Source organism: Mesoplodon densirostris, chromosome 17, assembly GCF_025265405.1.
Source record: "Mesoplodon densirostris isolate mMesDen1 chromosome 17, mMesDen1 primary haplotype, whole genome shotgun sequence".
Taxonomy (NCBI): Eukaryota; Metazoa; Chordata; class Mammalia; order Artiodactyla; family Ziphiidae; genus Mesoplodon; species Mesoplodon densirostris.
Window position 1 is genome coordinate 3,822,721 of NC_082677.1, and position 16,494 is coordinate 3,839,214.

The 16,494-nt window shown below is 49.2% G+C and overlaps 1 protein-coding gene across 1 annotated transcript in view; it reads left to right on the forward strand.

Moving 5' to 3' along the window:
- Positions 1-16,117, forward strand: part of LOC132477650 (phospholipid-transporting ATPase IB) — a 451,641-nt gene extending 435,524 nt beyond the window's left edge. The window contains exons 35-36 of the mRNA XM_060080119.1: positions 7,233-7,324; positions 16,020-16,117. Of these exons, the coding sequence (XP_059936102.1) occupies positions 7,233-7,324; positions 16,020-16,117 (190 nt within the window). The remainder of the gene's footprint in view (positions 1-7,232; positions 7,325-16,019) is intronic.
- The last annotated feature ends 377 nt before the right edge of the window (positions 16,118-16,494 follow it).

The window sequence follows — 16,494 nt, forward strand, 5'->3', positions numbered from 1 at the left end:
CATAACTAAGATGAGGGTTTTTTTTTTTTTTTTTTTTTTTCTCATCCTACAGAGGCCTGGGCAGGTCTGGAATATGATTGGGCCCCAAGTTTCTCATTTCCTAGTGTTCAGATTATAATGAGTAACGTAAGTTACCAACGGGAGGCTATGAAGTCTCATTCCCTAGAGATTTTTTTTTTTTTTTGCGGTACGCGGGCCTCTCACTGTTGTGGCCTCTCCCGTTGTGGAGCACAGGCTCCGGACGCACAGGCTCAGCGGCCATGGCTCACAGGCCCAGCCGCTCCGTGGCACGTGGGATCTTCCCGGACTGAGGCACGAACCCGTGCACCCTGCATCGGCAGGCAGACTCTCAACCACTGCGCCACCAGGGACGCCCCCCTAGGGATCTTTAAAAGTGGGTTAGAGGGGCTTCCCTGGTGGCACAGTGGTTGAGAATCCGCCTGCCAATGCAGGGGACACGGGTTTGAGCCCTGGTCCGGGAAGACCCCACATACCACGGAGCAACTAAGCCCGTGCACCACAACTACTGAGCCTGTGCTCTAGAGCCTGCGAGCCACTACTGAGCCCACGTGCCACAACTACTGAAGTCCACGTGCCTAGAGCCTGTGCTCTGCAACGAGAAGCCACCACAATGAGAAGCCCATGCACTGCAACGAAGAGTAGACCCCGCCCCCTGCAACTAGAGAAAGCCCACACGCAGCAACAAAGACTCAACGCAGCCAAAAATAAAATTAAATAAATAAATTTATTTAAAAAAAGAAAGTGGGTTAGAATTTCAGCAGTCTGATAGCCTGGTAGGTGTCTGGCCCTACCTGAAGGAACGGGGACTTTGATTAGCTTTTATCTTGAGGAACCTGTCAGATTTATGTTTTGAAGACCATCCAGCAGTCATTTAACAGTAAGTTTCTAAAAATAACCTATTTGTTTTTGGCTGCTTTGTGGTGTCAGCTGTGATTCCTACCAGCTGTAACTACTGACAAGACCAGAACACAGATTTGTAATTATTTGCTATATTCTCCATGTTCTGCTCTGTGCTGGTTTTAGCATGTGTGGTTTTAGCAGGAACAGCCTCCTGACAGAAATGCGGACGTGAAAGTTTATTATTCTCGCGAATAACGCCGGCCGGCTCTCTGCTCCTCCCTGACGCTGCTCGTTCTGAGACAGGAGTGCACCAACCACCTCCCTGGAGAGGCGCTGGCTTCTCAGCAGAGCCTGCCTTAAGGGGCTGCGTGAGATGGGCTTTCACCACTATCACTGGTGTTTACCTGCACCTTCCACATGGGGGGACAGATCTCAGGCAGCATCCATGCCTAAGCTGGGAGGGAAAAAGGTCAAAGCAAGCACTGAACCCCATCCCCACCATGGGAGAAATAAACCATGAAGATGACATCATTACCAACCATTCAGGTGATGGGAGGGAATTTACCTCCAATTCAGGACCCATTCCTTCTCCTGTTTTTTATTTGTTTTAATTTTATTGAAGTATAGCTGATTTACAATGTTGTGTTAAATTCTGCTGAACAGCAAAGTGATTCAGTTACACACACACACACACACACACACATATATATATATATATATATATATATATATATACATTCTTTTTCAGTCTTGTCCATCATGGTTTATCACAGGATACTGAATGTAGTTCCCTGTGCTCTACAGTAGGACCTTGTTGTTTATCCACCCTATGTATAAGATTTACCATTTTAAAGAGTACAGTTCAGTGACATTTAGTACCTTCATGATGTTGTGCAATCGTCACCCCTGTCTAGTTCCAGAACATTTTCATCTCCCTGAAAGGAAACCTCGGGTGCCTCAAGCAGGCCCTGCACTCCCCAGGAACCAATGCTCATTCTCTGTGTATCTACCTGTTCCAGCCATTTCATATGAGTGGAAACGTGCAAGACAGCCTATGGCGTCAGCTTCTTTCACTCACCATGAGGTTCTCGAGGTTTTTCCGTGTTGTGCATGTGTCAGTACTTTGTTCCTTTTTCTGGCTGAATAATTTTCCATTGTATGGACAGACCACACTTTGTTTTTCCATTCAGCAATTGATGTCTGGATTGTTTTCATCTTTTGCCTATTGTGAATAATGCTGCTCTAGATATTGGTGTACAAGTGCCTGAGTCCATTTTCAGTTCTTTTGGCTAATGTGACCTAGGAATGGAATTGCTAGGTGAGATGGTAATTCCATGTTGAAGTTATTGAAGAAGGGTGGCTGCACCATTTTACAGACCCACCAGTAATGTGCTAGGGGTCCAGATTCTCCACATCCTCTCCAATATCTGTTATTATCTGTTCTTGTTTCACTTACAGCCATCCTAGTAGATGTTAAGTGCTATTGCTTTGTGGTTTTGACCTGCATTTCCCTAATGACTAATGATGTTGAGTATCTTTTCATGTGCTTGTTGGCCGTTGTGTTTCTGCTTCGGATAATGTATCCAAATCCTTTGCCTGTTTTTGATTTGCTTTGTCTGTCTTTTTGCTGTTGAGTTGTTGGGATTATTGATATATTCTGGATTCTAGACCCTTACCAGCTATGATTTGTAAATATTTTCATTTTATGGTTGTCTTTTCCCTTTTTAAAAAATTTTTATTGCAGTGTAGTTGATTTACAATGTTGTGTTAGTTACAGGTGTACAGCAAAGTGAGTCAGTTGTACATATATACATATCCATTCGTTTTCAGATTCTTTTCCCATATAGGTTATTACAGAATATTGAGTAGAGTTCCCTGTGCCATACCAGTAAGTCCTTGTTAGTTACCTGTTTTATATATAGTAGTGTGTATATGTCAATCCTAAACACCTATCACCTCCCCCCATGTTCCCCCTTTGGTAACCATGTTTGACTTCGAGATCTGTGAGTCTGTTTCTGTTTTATAAAAAGTTCATTTGTATCATTTTTATTAGATTCCACATATAAGTGATAGCATATGATATTTGTCTTTCTCTGACTTACTTCACTTAGCATGGTAATCTCCAGGTCCATCCATGTTGCTGCAAATGGCATTATTTCGTTCTTCTTTTATGGCTGAGTATTCCACTGTGCATATGTACCAATCTTTATCCCTTCCTCTGTCGATGGGCATTTAGGTTGCTTCCATGTCTTGGCTACTGTAAACATTGCTGCAATGAACATTGGTGTGTATGTATCTTTTCGAATTATGGTTTTCTTCAGATATATGCCCAGGAGTGGCATTGCTGGATCAAGTGGTACTTCTATATTTAGTTTTTTAAGGAACCTCCATACTGCCCTCCATAATGGTTGTACAAATTTACATTCCCACTGGCAGTATAGGAGGGTTCCCTTTTCTCCACACCCTCTCCAGCATTTATTGCTTCTAGATTTTTTGATGAGGGCCATTCTGACCAGTGTGAGGTGAAATATTGTGGTTTTGATTTGTATTTCCCTAATAATTGGCGATGTTGAGCATCTTTTCATGTGCTTTTTGGACATCTGTCTTCTTTGGAGAAATGTCTGTTTAGGTGTTCTGCCCATTTTTCTTTTAACATCTTTACTGGAGTATAATTGCTTTACTGCCCACTTTTTGATTAGGTTGTTTGTTCACTTTCTTGACAATGTCTTGATTCACAAAGGTTTTTGATTTTGATGAAGTCTGATTTATCTATTTTTTCCTTTTGTTGCCTATGCTTTGAGTGTCATATCTAAGAAACATTGCCAAATTCAAGGTTGTAAACATTTACATGGTTTTAGCTCTTATATTTTGGATCAAAGGATCCATTTTGAGCTACTTTTTGTATGTGATTGCAGGTAAGGGGTCAACCTTATTGATTGTGGAAATCCAGTTACTCCAGACCCATAGGCTGAACAGACTTTTCTCTCATGAATGGTCTGGGTAACCTAGCCAAAAGTCAGCTGACCATAGACATATGGGTTTATTGCTAGACTCTTAACTACATTACAGTGATTTATATGTGTATCCTGATGCCAGTACCACACTATTTTTATTACTGTAGTTTTATATTAAATCTTGAAATCAAGAAGTATAAGTCCTATAATTGTGGTGTTCTTTTTCCAGGATTGTTTTGGCTATCTGCGGTCCCTTGTAATTCCCTATGAATCATAGGATAAATATTTGTTTCTGCAAAAAAAAAAAAGATCGTTGGAATCTTGCCTAATTGCTTTAGTTAGCACTTCTAGTAAATTCAGAGTAGAAGTGGTAAAAACAGGCATCCTTGTCTTCTTCCTGATCATAGAGACAGTCAGAGAGAGAGCTTTCAGTCTTTCACCACTGAGTATGTTGTCAGTTGTGGGTTTTTCATAAATGCTCTGTTACGTGGAGGAACTTCCCTTCCTGTCCCATCTTAGTTTGCTGAGTATTTTTATTATGAGAGGGTGTTGGATTTTGTCAAATGATTTTTCTGCATTAATTTAGATGATCATTGATATTCTTCCTTTATTCTATTAATGTGGTGTATTATATTAATTGCTTTTTGTATGTTGAATCACCCTGTCATTACTGGGATAAATCCCATTTGGTTAAGGTTGTGTAATCCTTTCATTATACTGCTGAATTCGGTTTGTAGTATTTTGTCAAGAGTTCTCTTTTTTCAAACCCAAATCTCATTTCCCTGTACTAATTTGTACTCTTTTCTTTTCTTCTCACTAACCAGAATTAACCAAAGTAAATATGATTATTTCTTCACTTTTTCCTATGGCTTTCAAACCATCTATAGATAATAGAATGCTATATAAATGGTAAATGTTATTCTTATACCCCTTTCTAGCTTCAGCTTTTCCAACACTCACAGGACATGGTACAAGAGTACAAGTGGAGGCTATGTCTGAGTGTGTGCAAGTTGTAATAGCCATGTACCTTGATTAACGCTCCTGGGTGAAGACCACAATGCCTTGTGATGCCCAGATTCTCTGGAGACGGTGATAACACAGGGAAGAGGTAGCTGCTGTGTGTACCCCCACCCAACCCCAGCTCTGTCCTGCGCTGGCAGGGGACCTGCACTCGCGTGTGGACATCCCAGTCCACACATCCTGTACTACGGCCACCCCCCCAGGTCTCAGAGCACGGACCCTGGCTGTGTGGTCTACTTCTAAGGAGACGGAGCTAGCGAGGGGGTCAGGTTGGCCTTGGATGCCAGCTTGGGCATCACTGGGCAGGGACTTCTGTGGTCTCACGTACTTGGGCTGGGGACAGGTGTGGGCTCTTAGTGGACATGTCTCCTTGGCCCCATGTCCCCCTCCCTACATGGGAGGAAGGGCTGCAGAACACAGCAGGGTCAAAGGGTGGTGCTGTTGTTGGCTAAAGCTGAGCAGGTTGGTGGACGTTCACTGTGCTAGTTTCTGTTTGAATATTTCATTATAAAAAAGAGAAAAGCATACGCCGCCCCACGCAGGAATTAGAGACGTCTGTCCAGCACAGTGCCCTGTGCCCTTTGTCTTTGGCGAGGCTGAGGCTGTTTCCTCAGCCGCCCAGTGAGAGACCAGGATGCGTGATTTCAGAGAGCCCTTCCCGTCTGTGGCTCTGGGAGGTTCTCACGAGCCCCATCGCTAGGAGGGCCTTCTGGACCTGAAACGTCGGAGGGTCCAGGAGAGGCAGGGTGGAGCACCCAGTCTGTCCCCCTCAGTTCCTGGGGAGATATGCCTTCATCTCACCAAGGTCCCAGTGGGGGGGGGCCTCAGGGAGCCCCTCTCGGCTGGGCTCGGAGTTGCCTGGCAGTGCCTTCTGTGCAGGAACCGTGGCCGGTGCGGGTCACACAGGGAGGACGGCCCTGAGAGCAGCCGGCACGGGAGCTGCGGACGTCAGGCGGCCACACGAGGACAGCGCGTCTGCTCATCCCTGCAGCCCAGGGTCATGGCTCAGAAGGCCCAGGGCGGTTAAGGTGGCCCCTGGAGAGATGAGAGGGAAGGGAGAGGCAGTGTGAGGGGACAGGAAAAGTGTGTGTCCTCATCAGCCATCAGACGTCTCCCCGAGGTGGGCAGGCTGGGGCTTGCCCTGAGCTGGTGATGAATTGAACCTTGTTCTTTCAGCCAAGATGATCAGAAACCCAAGAGCACGGTGGACTTCAGCTCATAGGACTGTTGAGAGGAGCCGGGCCCTTGGGGGAGCATGAAGTGGACCCTGGGCTCAGGCCTGGACGGGCTGCGGGGAGGGGCTTTGGGCCACAAGCAACTGCAGCTCTTCCAACTGCTGCGCCCTCAAGTTCCCACAGACAGCAGACTGGGGATGTATGCGTTGCCGTGGCGAAGTGCTGCACAGCAGGTGGTTGAAACAACAGAGGTGTATTTTCTCACAGTTCTGGAGGTCAGAAGTCCCAGAGCAAAGGTGTTCCAGGGCTGGTTCCTTCCGAGGCCTCCCTCTGCTGCTTGCAGGTGAAGGCCGTCTTCTCCCCGTGTTCTCACATGGCCGTCCCTCAGTGTGTGTGTGTCTCAATCTCCTCTCCTCATAAGGACCCCAGTTAGACTGGATTAGGGCCACCCCGGTGACTTCATGTGAACTTTAAAGGCCTCATCTCGTAATCCAGCCCCATCCTGAGACACTGGAGTGTTAGGGCTCCTGCAGGTGCAGTCTGGAGGGGTACAGTCCAGCTGTTACAGAGGGTGCCGGCCAACGGTGTACACCGCAGTCTGTTGGGGGCAAGCCCAGTGACACCCCGGCAGCAGGAATTCGGGGCCATTCTCGAGCATTTCCCAACCCCCCACCTTTGGCTGGTAGTAAAGCCCAGCTGTCCTCTAGGCAGAACCTCCGTATTACGCCAGAGCAGCGGCAGCCTTGGAGAAGGGATCATTTCAGGAGAGACAGGAAGCACGCCTAATCCTTGTGTTTTCAAAGAAAACTCACCTTGGTTTTCATTGTGGTTCACAATAAGCATCAGGTTCTGCAGAAGGAAACTGTCTCTGGCCGAGTCCCGGGGCACCCAGGCGAGGCTCCAGGCCTGGGGGCAGGTGGAATGGAAGCTTTCCGTTCACCGGAGCAACAGCTCCCTCCTTGCTCGGGAGGCAGGAGGGGCTCCGAGGGCCGTGTAGGGACGGGCTGCGCGCAGAGCGGTTTTCAGAGGGAGCCGCTCTCGAGGCGTCCAGGCAGCATCTGCTGTAGACAGAGGGGCAGTTGGCGAAACGGGACGTTCTCCTTGACGTGGGGCAGCCTCTTCCCGGTCTGTTTCACGTTACGACCTGAAGCCATTCTTTCTCTGAGCACCTTCGAGAGGTGTCCGCGTGGCCGGAGACTGACCGTGTGTGATGTGCCCCCAGGACCAACGAGCGAGACCGGCTGCTCAAGAGGCTGGGCAGGAAGACGCCGCCCACCCACTTCCGGGGCAGTTCCCTCCAGCAGTCAGTGCCACGTGAGTAGCCCGCCGGCACGTGGTGCAGACCACTGCCAGCCTCTACCCCCGGAAGTGGAAAGGGTGTATCTGGCCCCAGGCAGGTACAGCCGGGGGGTAGGCAATTCCCTGGGATCCGATCAAATGTCTGAATGACACGACCCGTAAACTTCAGATCTGATGTGGTTCAGCTCCTGTGGCAGCCTCCCCATCAGATTCTAAGATTGAAGTGATGCTACTTTTACATGGTTCCCCCCAAAGTAGCCCTACGCTGCTGGCATATTAATCACAACAATGGCAATCACCGGGGAAAAGTCTCTGTGGTCTTCCCAGGAAGGCTGTGCCCCGCGCTGCCCCTGCAGCTGGAGGCCAGGCCCAGTTTCTGCCAAGCAGGGTCTGTAGGGATGCGTCAGAGGCCAGAGGAGCAGTGGGGGAGGGGGGAAACGCCAGATGGAGCTCAAGGAGGGGATGGGCTCACCTGCAATCCAGCCCCTGGGCTGCCAGGCAGGCGAGGGTGCTGCAGCCGAGTACAGGGGCCCCTGTGCAGGCAGCCTCCCTTCCCCAGGTGAGGCCCTAGCCCCTGCCTCATCCCCGCCCGCACCCCCATCTCTTCAACTGACGCCCCACGTCTGCTCTCCTTTCTCTGCCTGAGTTGAGACGGAAACAAGGGGTAGAAAGTGAAGCATCACTGCACCCTTAGGACAGGTACTGGAGGATCTCTGCCCAGCTCAGCTGAGCTCCATCCCCCCACCGTGAACACATCTTTGCAGACTTTCTCAACAGAGGGAAGGAAAGGAACAGGTGGGACGTCATAGCCGTCAGTGACCGCCCCCGCCTGGACATCCCCGTGGGAGGAGGGGCCGCAGTAGCTCCCAGCAGGGCCCACATGCCCCACATTCTCTGAGGCTTCTCTGCCCCAAGACACCTGGCCGAGAGCCTCAGGTCGGCACAGTCAGTGGCCCCACAGAGCCCGGGCCCCGGCCACGGCCTCTGATCCTCGAGACGGGTTGAGTCCAGAGGAGGCTGGGTGGCGGGGTCCCAGCCACGAGGTCCGGGGCTCCAGCTCAGAGCCGGGCTGCCTGTGGCCCTGTCCCTGCTCAGCCACTTTGTGACCTACGGTAAGTTAACCCCTCTGTTCCTGCACCTGTAGAACAGATGACGTGAGAACCTCCCTGGGCTTATTGGGAGGCTTCACTGGGACTGTACCATACAGTGCCTGGGGCAGAGCCTGGCAGCGGGGAGCCCTATGTCAGGTATTACTTGTCTTTTCTGCCACAAATTGAATAACTTTAGGCCACTTACTTACGTATTTCTCTAAACGTCTGTTTTCTCCTCTGAGGAGAAAACCAGAATCATCGACATCTTACACAGCCTGTGAGGCTTCACGGTGATGGGCACAGAGAACATGAGTGCTGGTTCCCTAAACGCAGGGCTCGTGCCATGCAGCATCCGACCAGAGAAAGAACAGACACGTAGAGCAAAGGTGGCGCGGGAGCTTTCGTGGGAGACGCTGTAAAGGGTCTAAAACTACTACACAACGGTTTGTGAACTCTCAGTATTCTGAAGGACCAAAACAAAATTCTGATGAACAAATACAAAACATAGGCAAGCTGCTAAAATCACACCACATTTTAAAGACACTCAGCAACTAGGAGTAGGACCCTAATGGATACCAGGGTGTTGCAGTCACGGACCACCAGAGAAGGCCATCAAGCATCGGGAGGGGCTCCTGGCCTCTGCTTGTCTCTGGTCTCAGTCTTCCCAGGAAACCGGAAGGAAAAGCCCTGGTCTTGGAGCACTTGTTCTGATGGGCCACCCGCACACAGTATTAGCAATGGAGCTCATTGTTTCCTACACGGTCTGATTTCCTTACCATCCACACGGTGTTCCCAATTTCCCAATTGCTATTAGGAGTCTTTTTCCAGACAGGAAATAGCTACTTCCATTAAGATGTTATGAGAGCTCAGATTCAAAAAAACACTATTTCAGGGAAGTTTTATTCCAAAATAATGAAAAAAAAAGACATGATTTTATGGACTTCACCCAGTGTTCTACCAGAGGAAGACAAAACAAATAAGAAATGCACCTGCCTTCCACCTACCCGAATTCTATCCCCGGGTCCTGGCTGTGGCTGAGCATCTAGGCAGGTCTGGTCCATGGAGGGCTTCCTCCAGGCCCCCATCACTCCTTCCCAGCTGTCAGGACTTCCTGAAGATGAATAGCTGTGGGAAATGCTAAGAGCCAGGGGCTCCCTCTGAGTTTGGATGCAAATAATGGCAGTTAAACGTCCATCAGGCAGGAGCCAGTGAACGGATGGTGTTTCTTTGTCAGGCTGGGCAGGCAGAGGCTGGCTGGGTGATTACGGTCCCTGTTGTCCTGCTCTAACCCCTATCAGGCTTCGTTTCTAAGAGGAAAATATTTATCTGAATCACAGAGACGCCCGTGCTCCCAGGACCACCCTGTCAGGCCACTCTCCTTTCTTTCTTGAATTCAAAGTCCACCAAAGCTCAGTAGAGACTAAGAACATCCTGGTGCCCATTTTGGAAACACGATGGTGGAGGCACCCAGGGGAGCTGGTGGAGAAGCCCTCTGGTAGTGACCTCTGGGCACTCTGCTGACCCTGGGAGAAGGGATTTGCTATTGAACCCGAAGTTTCCCTCTTCTGTCCCTTATGCCAGATGCCTAGAAACCCTTCCCACTCCAGAGGGGCTGAGTTAGTTATCCCACTGGACGGCCCTTGTGCCCATGACACAAACAGGAGCTGCGGAGAGCACTGCAGCTGGCTTCCCACAGGTACAGGTGGGTCTGAGTGGAAAACGAATAAATAAAGACAGGGCTGCTGTCCCTTCCACTTGAGCAGGGGTGGACAATTCCAGATGCTTTTCCGGAAAGGACAGTCCCAAACAACATTCATGTTTACGTCTCAGCAAGTCCCCTGCATTCCTTCCCCTGCACCCCCCCTCAAAAAAAACACACATTAAAAGGCAGGTAGCAATCGCTCTGTTGGGCTGACTGTCAAGACAGGCTCCTCGTCCCTGGCCTGGAGCAGAGACCTCTCCGGGCGCCGAGTGTAGAATTAGCCCCGACCACAGGACAGGGCTCTGTGGCCTGGGCGTCGCCAGCCAAGGAACCATGCTGGCGCCCATGTGGTGGATAGGAGCTGGGAGGGCCTGGGCCCGGCCCAGTCCAGCCCATGCATTTTACAGAAAAGTAAATCAAGAAGACAGCGAGCTAGCTTAAAGGGCCCCAGTTCTGTGGCCAAGTCACAGCCAGGCAAGGATTGGAACGAGCGCTTCTCACCGGCGCCTCGGCCCTGGGCTCAGCTCTACCGTGAAAGCAGGGCAGGGGGATGGCCAGCTAAGGACAGAGAGCCCCGCGGTCACCTACCTCCCTGGGGAGGGAAGAGCAGCTACACGGTGTCCCCCTCTCTTGGGGTCAGGGCCCCCCCTTCTGCAGGGAAGCGTCGCCCTGGGTGGCAGGCCCACCGCCCAGCAGCACAGGGGATCTGAGGACAGCTCTGGGGCCAGCTCAGGAAACAACCGATACGCCTGGACACATGCCCTTCAGGAGACTGGACGGTGGATGCTGTCCAGAGCCCAGCCTCGCTGCTGGAGGGGACAGTGCCATTTGCTCTGAAATGGCCCAGGGAGAGGCAGCTGGTCTGGCACATCATGGCAGCCAAGACAGCACAAAGAGCAGCAGGGCTGCAGTGCACGCTGGGGCCTGGACCGCAGGGCTGCGGTGCCCACACCACACCGGTTTCAGGAGGTTTCCTCGTCCACCGTCACCTCCGACCCCCAGCTCAGAGGTGAGAGGAGGCATTTCCTCTTCAGATCCCAGGAAGCCCCCGAGGCTGGGAGACCCAGCACAGCCTCCTTGTACGAAGCAGTGGGCCGTGAGGAAGCCCAGGGCCACCCAGGGCAGGAGGAGCCGTCTGCCTGCACCGGCTGGAGGGGCTCACGCTGCCCTCGGGCTGCTGTCCCCGGGTGGGGCCTTTGGGTTGTGGGTTTGGTCTTGTTAGAAATGCAGGTGAGCAGCTGGACCGACGTCCCACGGGGGCACCTCCGTTCTCACTCAGCTTTCACTCCCACCTGCTCCCTGCTGCCCAGCCGTGTCCTCAGTGGCTCCCAGGCCACCTCTGCAGCTCAGCCCACACCTCCTGCCTCCCAGGGTGGCCCTCCTGAGCCCCGGGGTCCTCCCAGGCTGAAAGGCATGCTCTCGGGAAGAGCTGGCCAGCCAGCCCTGCGGGGGGGGGGGGGGGCGGATGGAGACTCGGTTTACAGTGTGATCAGAGCAGGAAGTCACTTCCTCTCCTCCATCCCCACGAGGACTTTTGTATACATTGCTGTTGTATGTTGTTATAGTCCAGAAGCTTTCCTTTTTAAGAATCCAGGATGAACGGTCACGAGAAGGCAGAGCAGGAGGACGAGAGCTCACCTCTTCTTATAGAAACACCAAAATCACAGCTACCTGCTGAAGAGCATCAACAGAGAAACGCTGGAACCTACCGAAAAAGACACCCTACATCCAAAAGCAAGGAAGCCGCCACAAGGAGCCAGCAGGAGGGGAGCCATCAGATAAAGTCAAGCACCACACCCACCAGACAGGCAGCCCACAAGCTGGAAAACAATCATACCGCAAGTTCCCCCACGGGAGTGAAAGTTCTGAACCTGAGAAAACATTTGAAGAGCAAATAGCTGGAAACTTCCCTAACATGGGAAAGGAAACAGTCACCCAAGTCCAGGAAGCACAGAGAGTCCTACGGACAATACACCCAAGGAGGAACATGCGAGACGCAAACTGACAAAAACGAAAGACAAAGAAAAAACAAGCGGTCAGAGAAAAGCAACAAGTAATGTGCAAGGGAACTCTCCCCCCTAAGATTATAAGCTGATTTCTCAACAGAAACTCTGAAGGCCAGAAGGGAGTGGCATGTTAAAGTGATCAAAGGCAAGAAACTACAACCAAAAATACTCTACCCAGCAAGGCTCTCATTCAGATTTGAAAGAGAAATCAAAAGCTGTGCAGACAAGGAAAAGCTAAGAGAATGCAGCACCACCAGGCCAGCTTTGCAACAAATGCTAAAGGAACTTCTCTAGGCAGCAAAGAAAAGGCCACAACTAGAAACAAAATTATGAACAGGAACAGCTCACCAGTAAAGGCAAACGTACAGTAGAGGTAAGAAATTGTCTGCACACAAATATGATATCAAAACCAGCAATCATGAGGAGAGCACAAATGCAGGATATTGGAAATGCGTTTGAAATTAAGAAACCAGCCATTTAAAACAATCTTGTTTATATACAGATTGCTATATCAAAACCTCATGGTAGGGGCTTCCCTGGTGGTGCAGTGGTTGGGAGTCCGCCTGCTGGTGCAGGGGACGTGGGTTCATGCCCCGGTCCGGGAGGATCCCACATGCCACGAAGCGCCTGGGCCCATGAGCCGTGGCCGCTGGGCCTGTGCATCCAGAGCCTGTGCTCCACGGCAGGAGAGGCCTGCATACTGAAAAAAAAAAAAAAAAACCTCATGGTAACTGCAAACCAAAAACCTACAATAAAAAAAGGAAGAGGAATCCAAACACAACACTAAAGTTAGTCATCAAATCACAAGAGAACAAAAGAGGAAGGGAAGAAAAAAGACCTACAAAAACAATTAACAAAATGGCAGTAAGAACATACATATCAATAATTACCTTAAAGGTAAATGGATTAAATACTCCAACCAAAAGACACAGGCTGGGTGAATGGATACAAAAACAAGACCCGTACATACGCTGTATACAGGAAGCCCACACCACTTCAGATCTAGGGACACATACAGACTGAAAGCGAGGGGATGGAAAAAGATGTTCCATGCAAGTGGAAATCAAAAGCTGCAATAGCAATACTCATATCAGACAAAATAGACTTTAAAATAAAGACTGTTAAAAGAGACAAAGAAGGACACTACATAATGATCAAAGGATCTATCCAAGAAGAAGATATAACAATTCTAAATATATATGCACCCAACATAGGGGCACCTCCATACATAAGGCAAATACTAACTGCCATAAAAGGAGAAATCAACAGTAACACAATAATAGCGGGGGGCTTTAGCACCCCACATTCATCAATGAACAGATCAGACAGAAAGTCAAAAAGAAAACACAGGCCTTAAATGACACATTAGACCAGATGGACTTAATTGATATTTAGAGCATTCCATCCAAAAGCAGCAGAATACACATTATTCTCAAGTGCACATGGAACATTCTCCAGGACTGATCACATGCTGGGGACAAAGCAAGCCTCGGTAAATTTAAGAAAACTGAAATCGTATCAAGCATCTTTTCTGACCACACCACTATGAGATTAGAAATAAACTACAAGGAAAAAAACTATAAAAAACACAAACACATGGAGACTAAATAATATACTACTAAACAACCAATGGATCACTGAAAAAACAAAAGAGGAAATCAAAAAATACCTAGAGACAAATGAAAATAAAGGCACAATGATCCAAAACCTATGGGACACAGCAAAAGCAGTCCTAAGTGGGAAGTTTATTGCAATTACAATCTTACCTCAGGAAACAAGAACCTAACCTTATACCTAAAGCAACTAGAGAAAGAACAAACAAAACCCAAAGTTAGCAGAAGGAAAAAAATTATAAAGATCAGAACAGAAAAAAAACAACCTAATCAGAAAATGGGTAGAAGACCTAAATAGGCATTTCCTGAAAGAAGACATACACATGGCCAAGAGGCACATGAGAAAATGCTCAACGTCATTAATTACAGAAATGAAAATCAAAACTACAATGAGATATCACCTCACACCAGTCAGAATGGCCATCATCAAAAAAGTCTGCAAACGAGAAATGCTGGAGAGGGTGTGGAGAAAAGGGAACCCTCGTACACTGTCGGTGGGAATGTAAGTTGGTACAGCCACTATGGAGAACAGTGTGGAGGTTCCTTAAGAAGCTAAAAACAGAGCTACCCTATGATCCAGCAATCCCACTGCTGGGCATAATATCTGGAGAAAAACATGGTTTGAAAGGATACATGCACCCCCCCAATGTTCATTGCAGCAATGTTTACAATAGCCAGGTCGCGGAAGCAACCTAAATGTCCATTGACAGATGAACGGATAAAGAAGATGTGGTACATATATACAATGGAATATTACAAGGCCATTAAAAAGAATGAAATAATGCCATTTGCAGCAACATGGATGGACCTGGAGATTATCATACTAAGTGAAGTAAGTCAGAAAGAGAAAGACAAATATCACATGGTATCACTTATACGCAGGATCTAAAAAACTGGTACAAATGACCTTATTTACAAAACAGAAACAGACTCACAGACTTAGAGAGTGAACTTATGGAACCGGGGGTGAGAGGGCCAGGGACAGATTAGGAGTCAGGGACTGACCTGTACACACTGCTATATTTAAAATAGATAACCAACAAGGACATAGCACAGGGAACTCTGCTCAATACTCCGTAATAACCTAAATGGGAAAAGAATTTGAAAAAGAATAGGTACATGTATAACTGTATCACTTTGCTGTACATCTGAAATTAACACATTGTTAATCAGCTATACTCCAATATATCAATAAAATTAAACATTAAAAAAAAAGAATCCAGGACGATACATGGGCAAGATTTCTGATTTCTTCTCCTTTAAAGGATATGACGAACTAACAGCTCCAGTAACAGCCATAAATATGCACAGGACAAGAGGCATGCTGTTGCCTGGGATGTCTTTTGCTCAGAAGGTCTAATCCAGCTGCGGGACGTTTCCGTACCCCTGACCCAGAAGGGCCGGTCAACAGAGAGGGACTCCTGCAAATGTCCCTCCTGTGGGAAGGGCCAGTTAGGAGGGACAGCCCTGCCTTGGGCTGTGAATGCTAAACCCGTCTCAGAACCTCAGGACGGAGCTGCAGGAGAGCGCCGGCGCTTGGGCAAGTCATGACATCACCTTGTGCCTCAGTTTCCCCACCTGTGACACGGGAAGAACTCTTACCCATCTCATAGGGCTGTCGGGAGGAAGAACGGAGCTACGTGTGCGTAGTACATACAGCAGTGCCTGAGACACGGAGCATTCGGTGACTGTCTGCTACTGTTACCAGCATCATTATTGGAACTGACTGTAAAATCCAGTCTTCCTGTAGCCACTGGGCCAATCATTAAATTCCTCTTGACTTTATCTACTGATCTTTTTCTTTATTTACCCAAAAGTAAACCCGCTGTAATGTATTACTGGTCCAAATCCATGTGATTTCAGTGAGGCAAGCTCCCAGCACTGTGTGCACTTTGCCAGCCTTTACTGTTAGCACGTGCCTATTTACCTGGCATGTTTGCAGCTTCATAAATTACCGACTGGCCTGCAGCTTCGGGCGGATTGGGACATTTCCGGTGCAGAATGACTTTGCCTTTCCCCTTGACTGGTGGTGGGAAAGTGCAGCCGTGGACCAGTGACCCACTGATTATGCTTCACAGGCAGAAATGGGAGGCCAGCCCTCTGAGCCCTGCGCATCTCATCAGCACAGAACCACCCAGCCTCTGCCCACTCTTGGCCACCCGCCCCTTCAAGGGGGTCACGGGTCTCTGGACCCCCATCCAAGGCTGCGGAGGCCAGTGTGCAGAAGCTCGGCTGCAGGCCCCCGAGCAGCTTCTCCTGGTCCCCCTCCTAACCAGGCCCGCTGTGCTCTTCTTCCAGATGGGTACGCCTTCTCGCAAGAGGAGCACGGGGCCGTGACTCAGGAAGAAATAGTCCGCGCCTACGACACCACCAAACAGAAATCCAGGAAGAAGTAAGGCGTGGTCTCCCGGTGGAGCCTCAGAAAGAGATGGTCTGCTGCACCCAGTGTTAACACGTGCTTGTCAGAAGAGACGGGTGTCAGTGGCCAAAACACCGGAAACACGTCCCGTGGCCTTAGCCCACCCGTTTGTTAGTTCTCGATGCCCTCGCAAACCTGGACGCGGGCCGCAGGGGAAGCCACTTTCCCCTTTCCCACTCGTCCATCCGCAGCGCTTGGCCTGACTTTTGTTTACGCTGTTCCGAAGCATTCAACTGTGCCCTGTGAGGTGTGAAATTAAAAACATTATGCTTCACCAGTATTCCAACATCAGTCCCGGTGGTTCTGGGAGAAGACCGAGTGGGTTTCACGGTGCATGAGAAACCCACCTGGTGG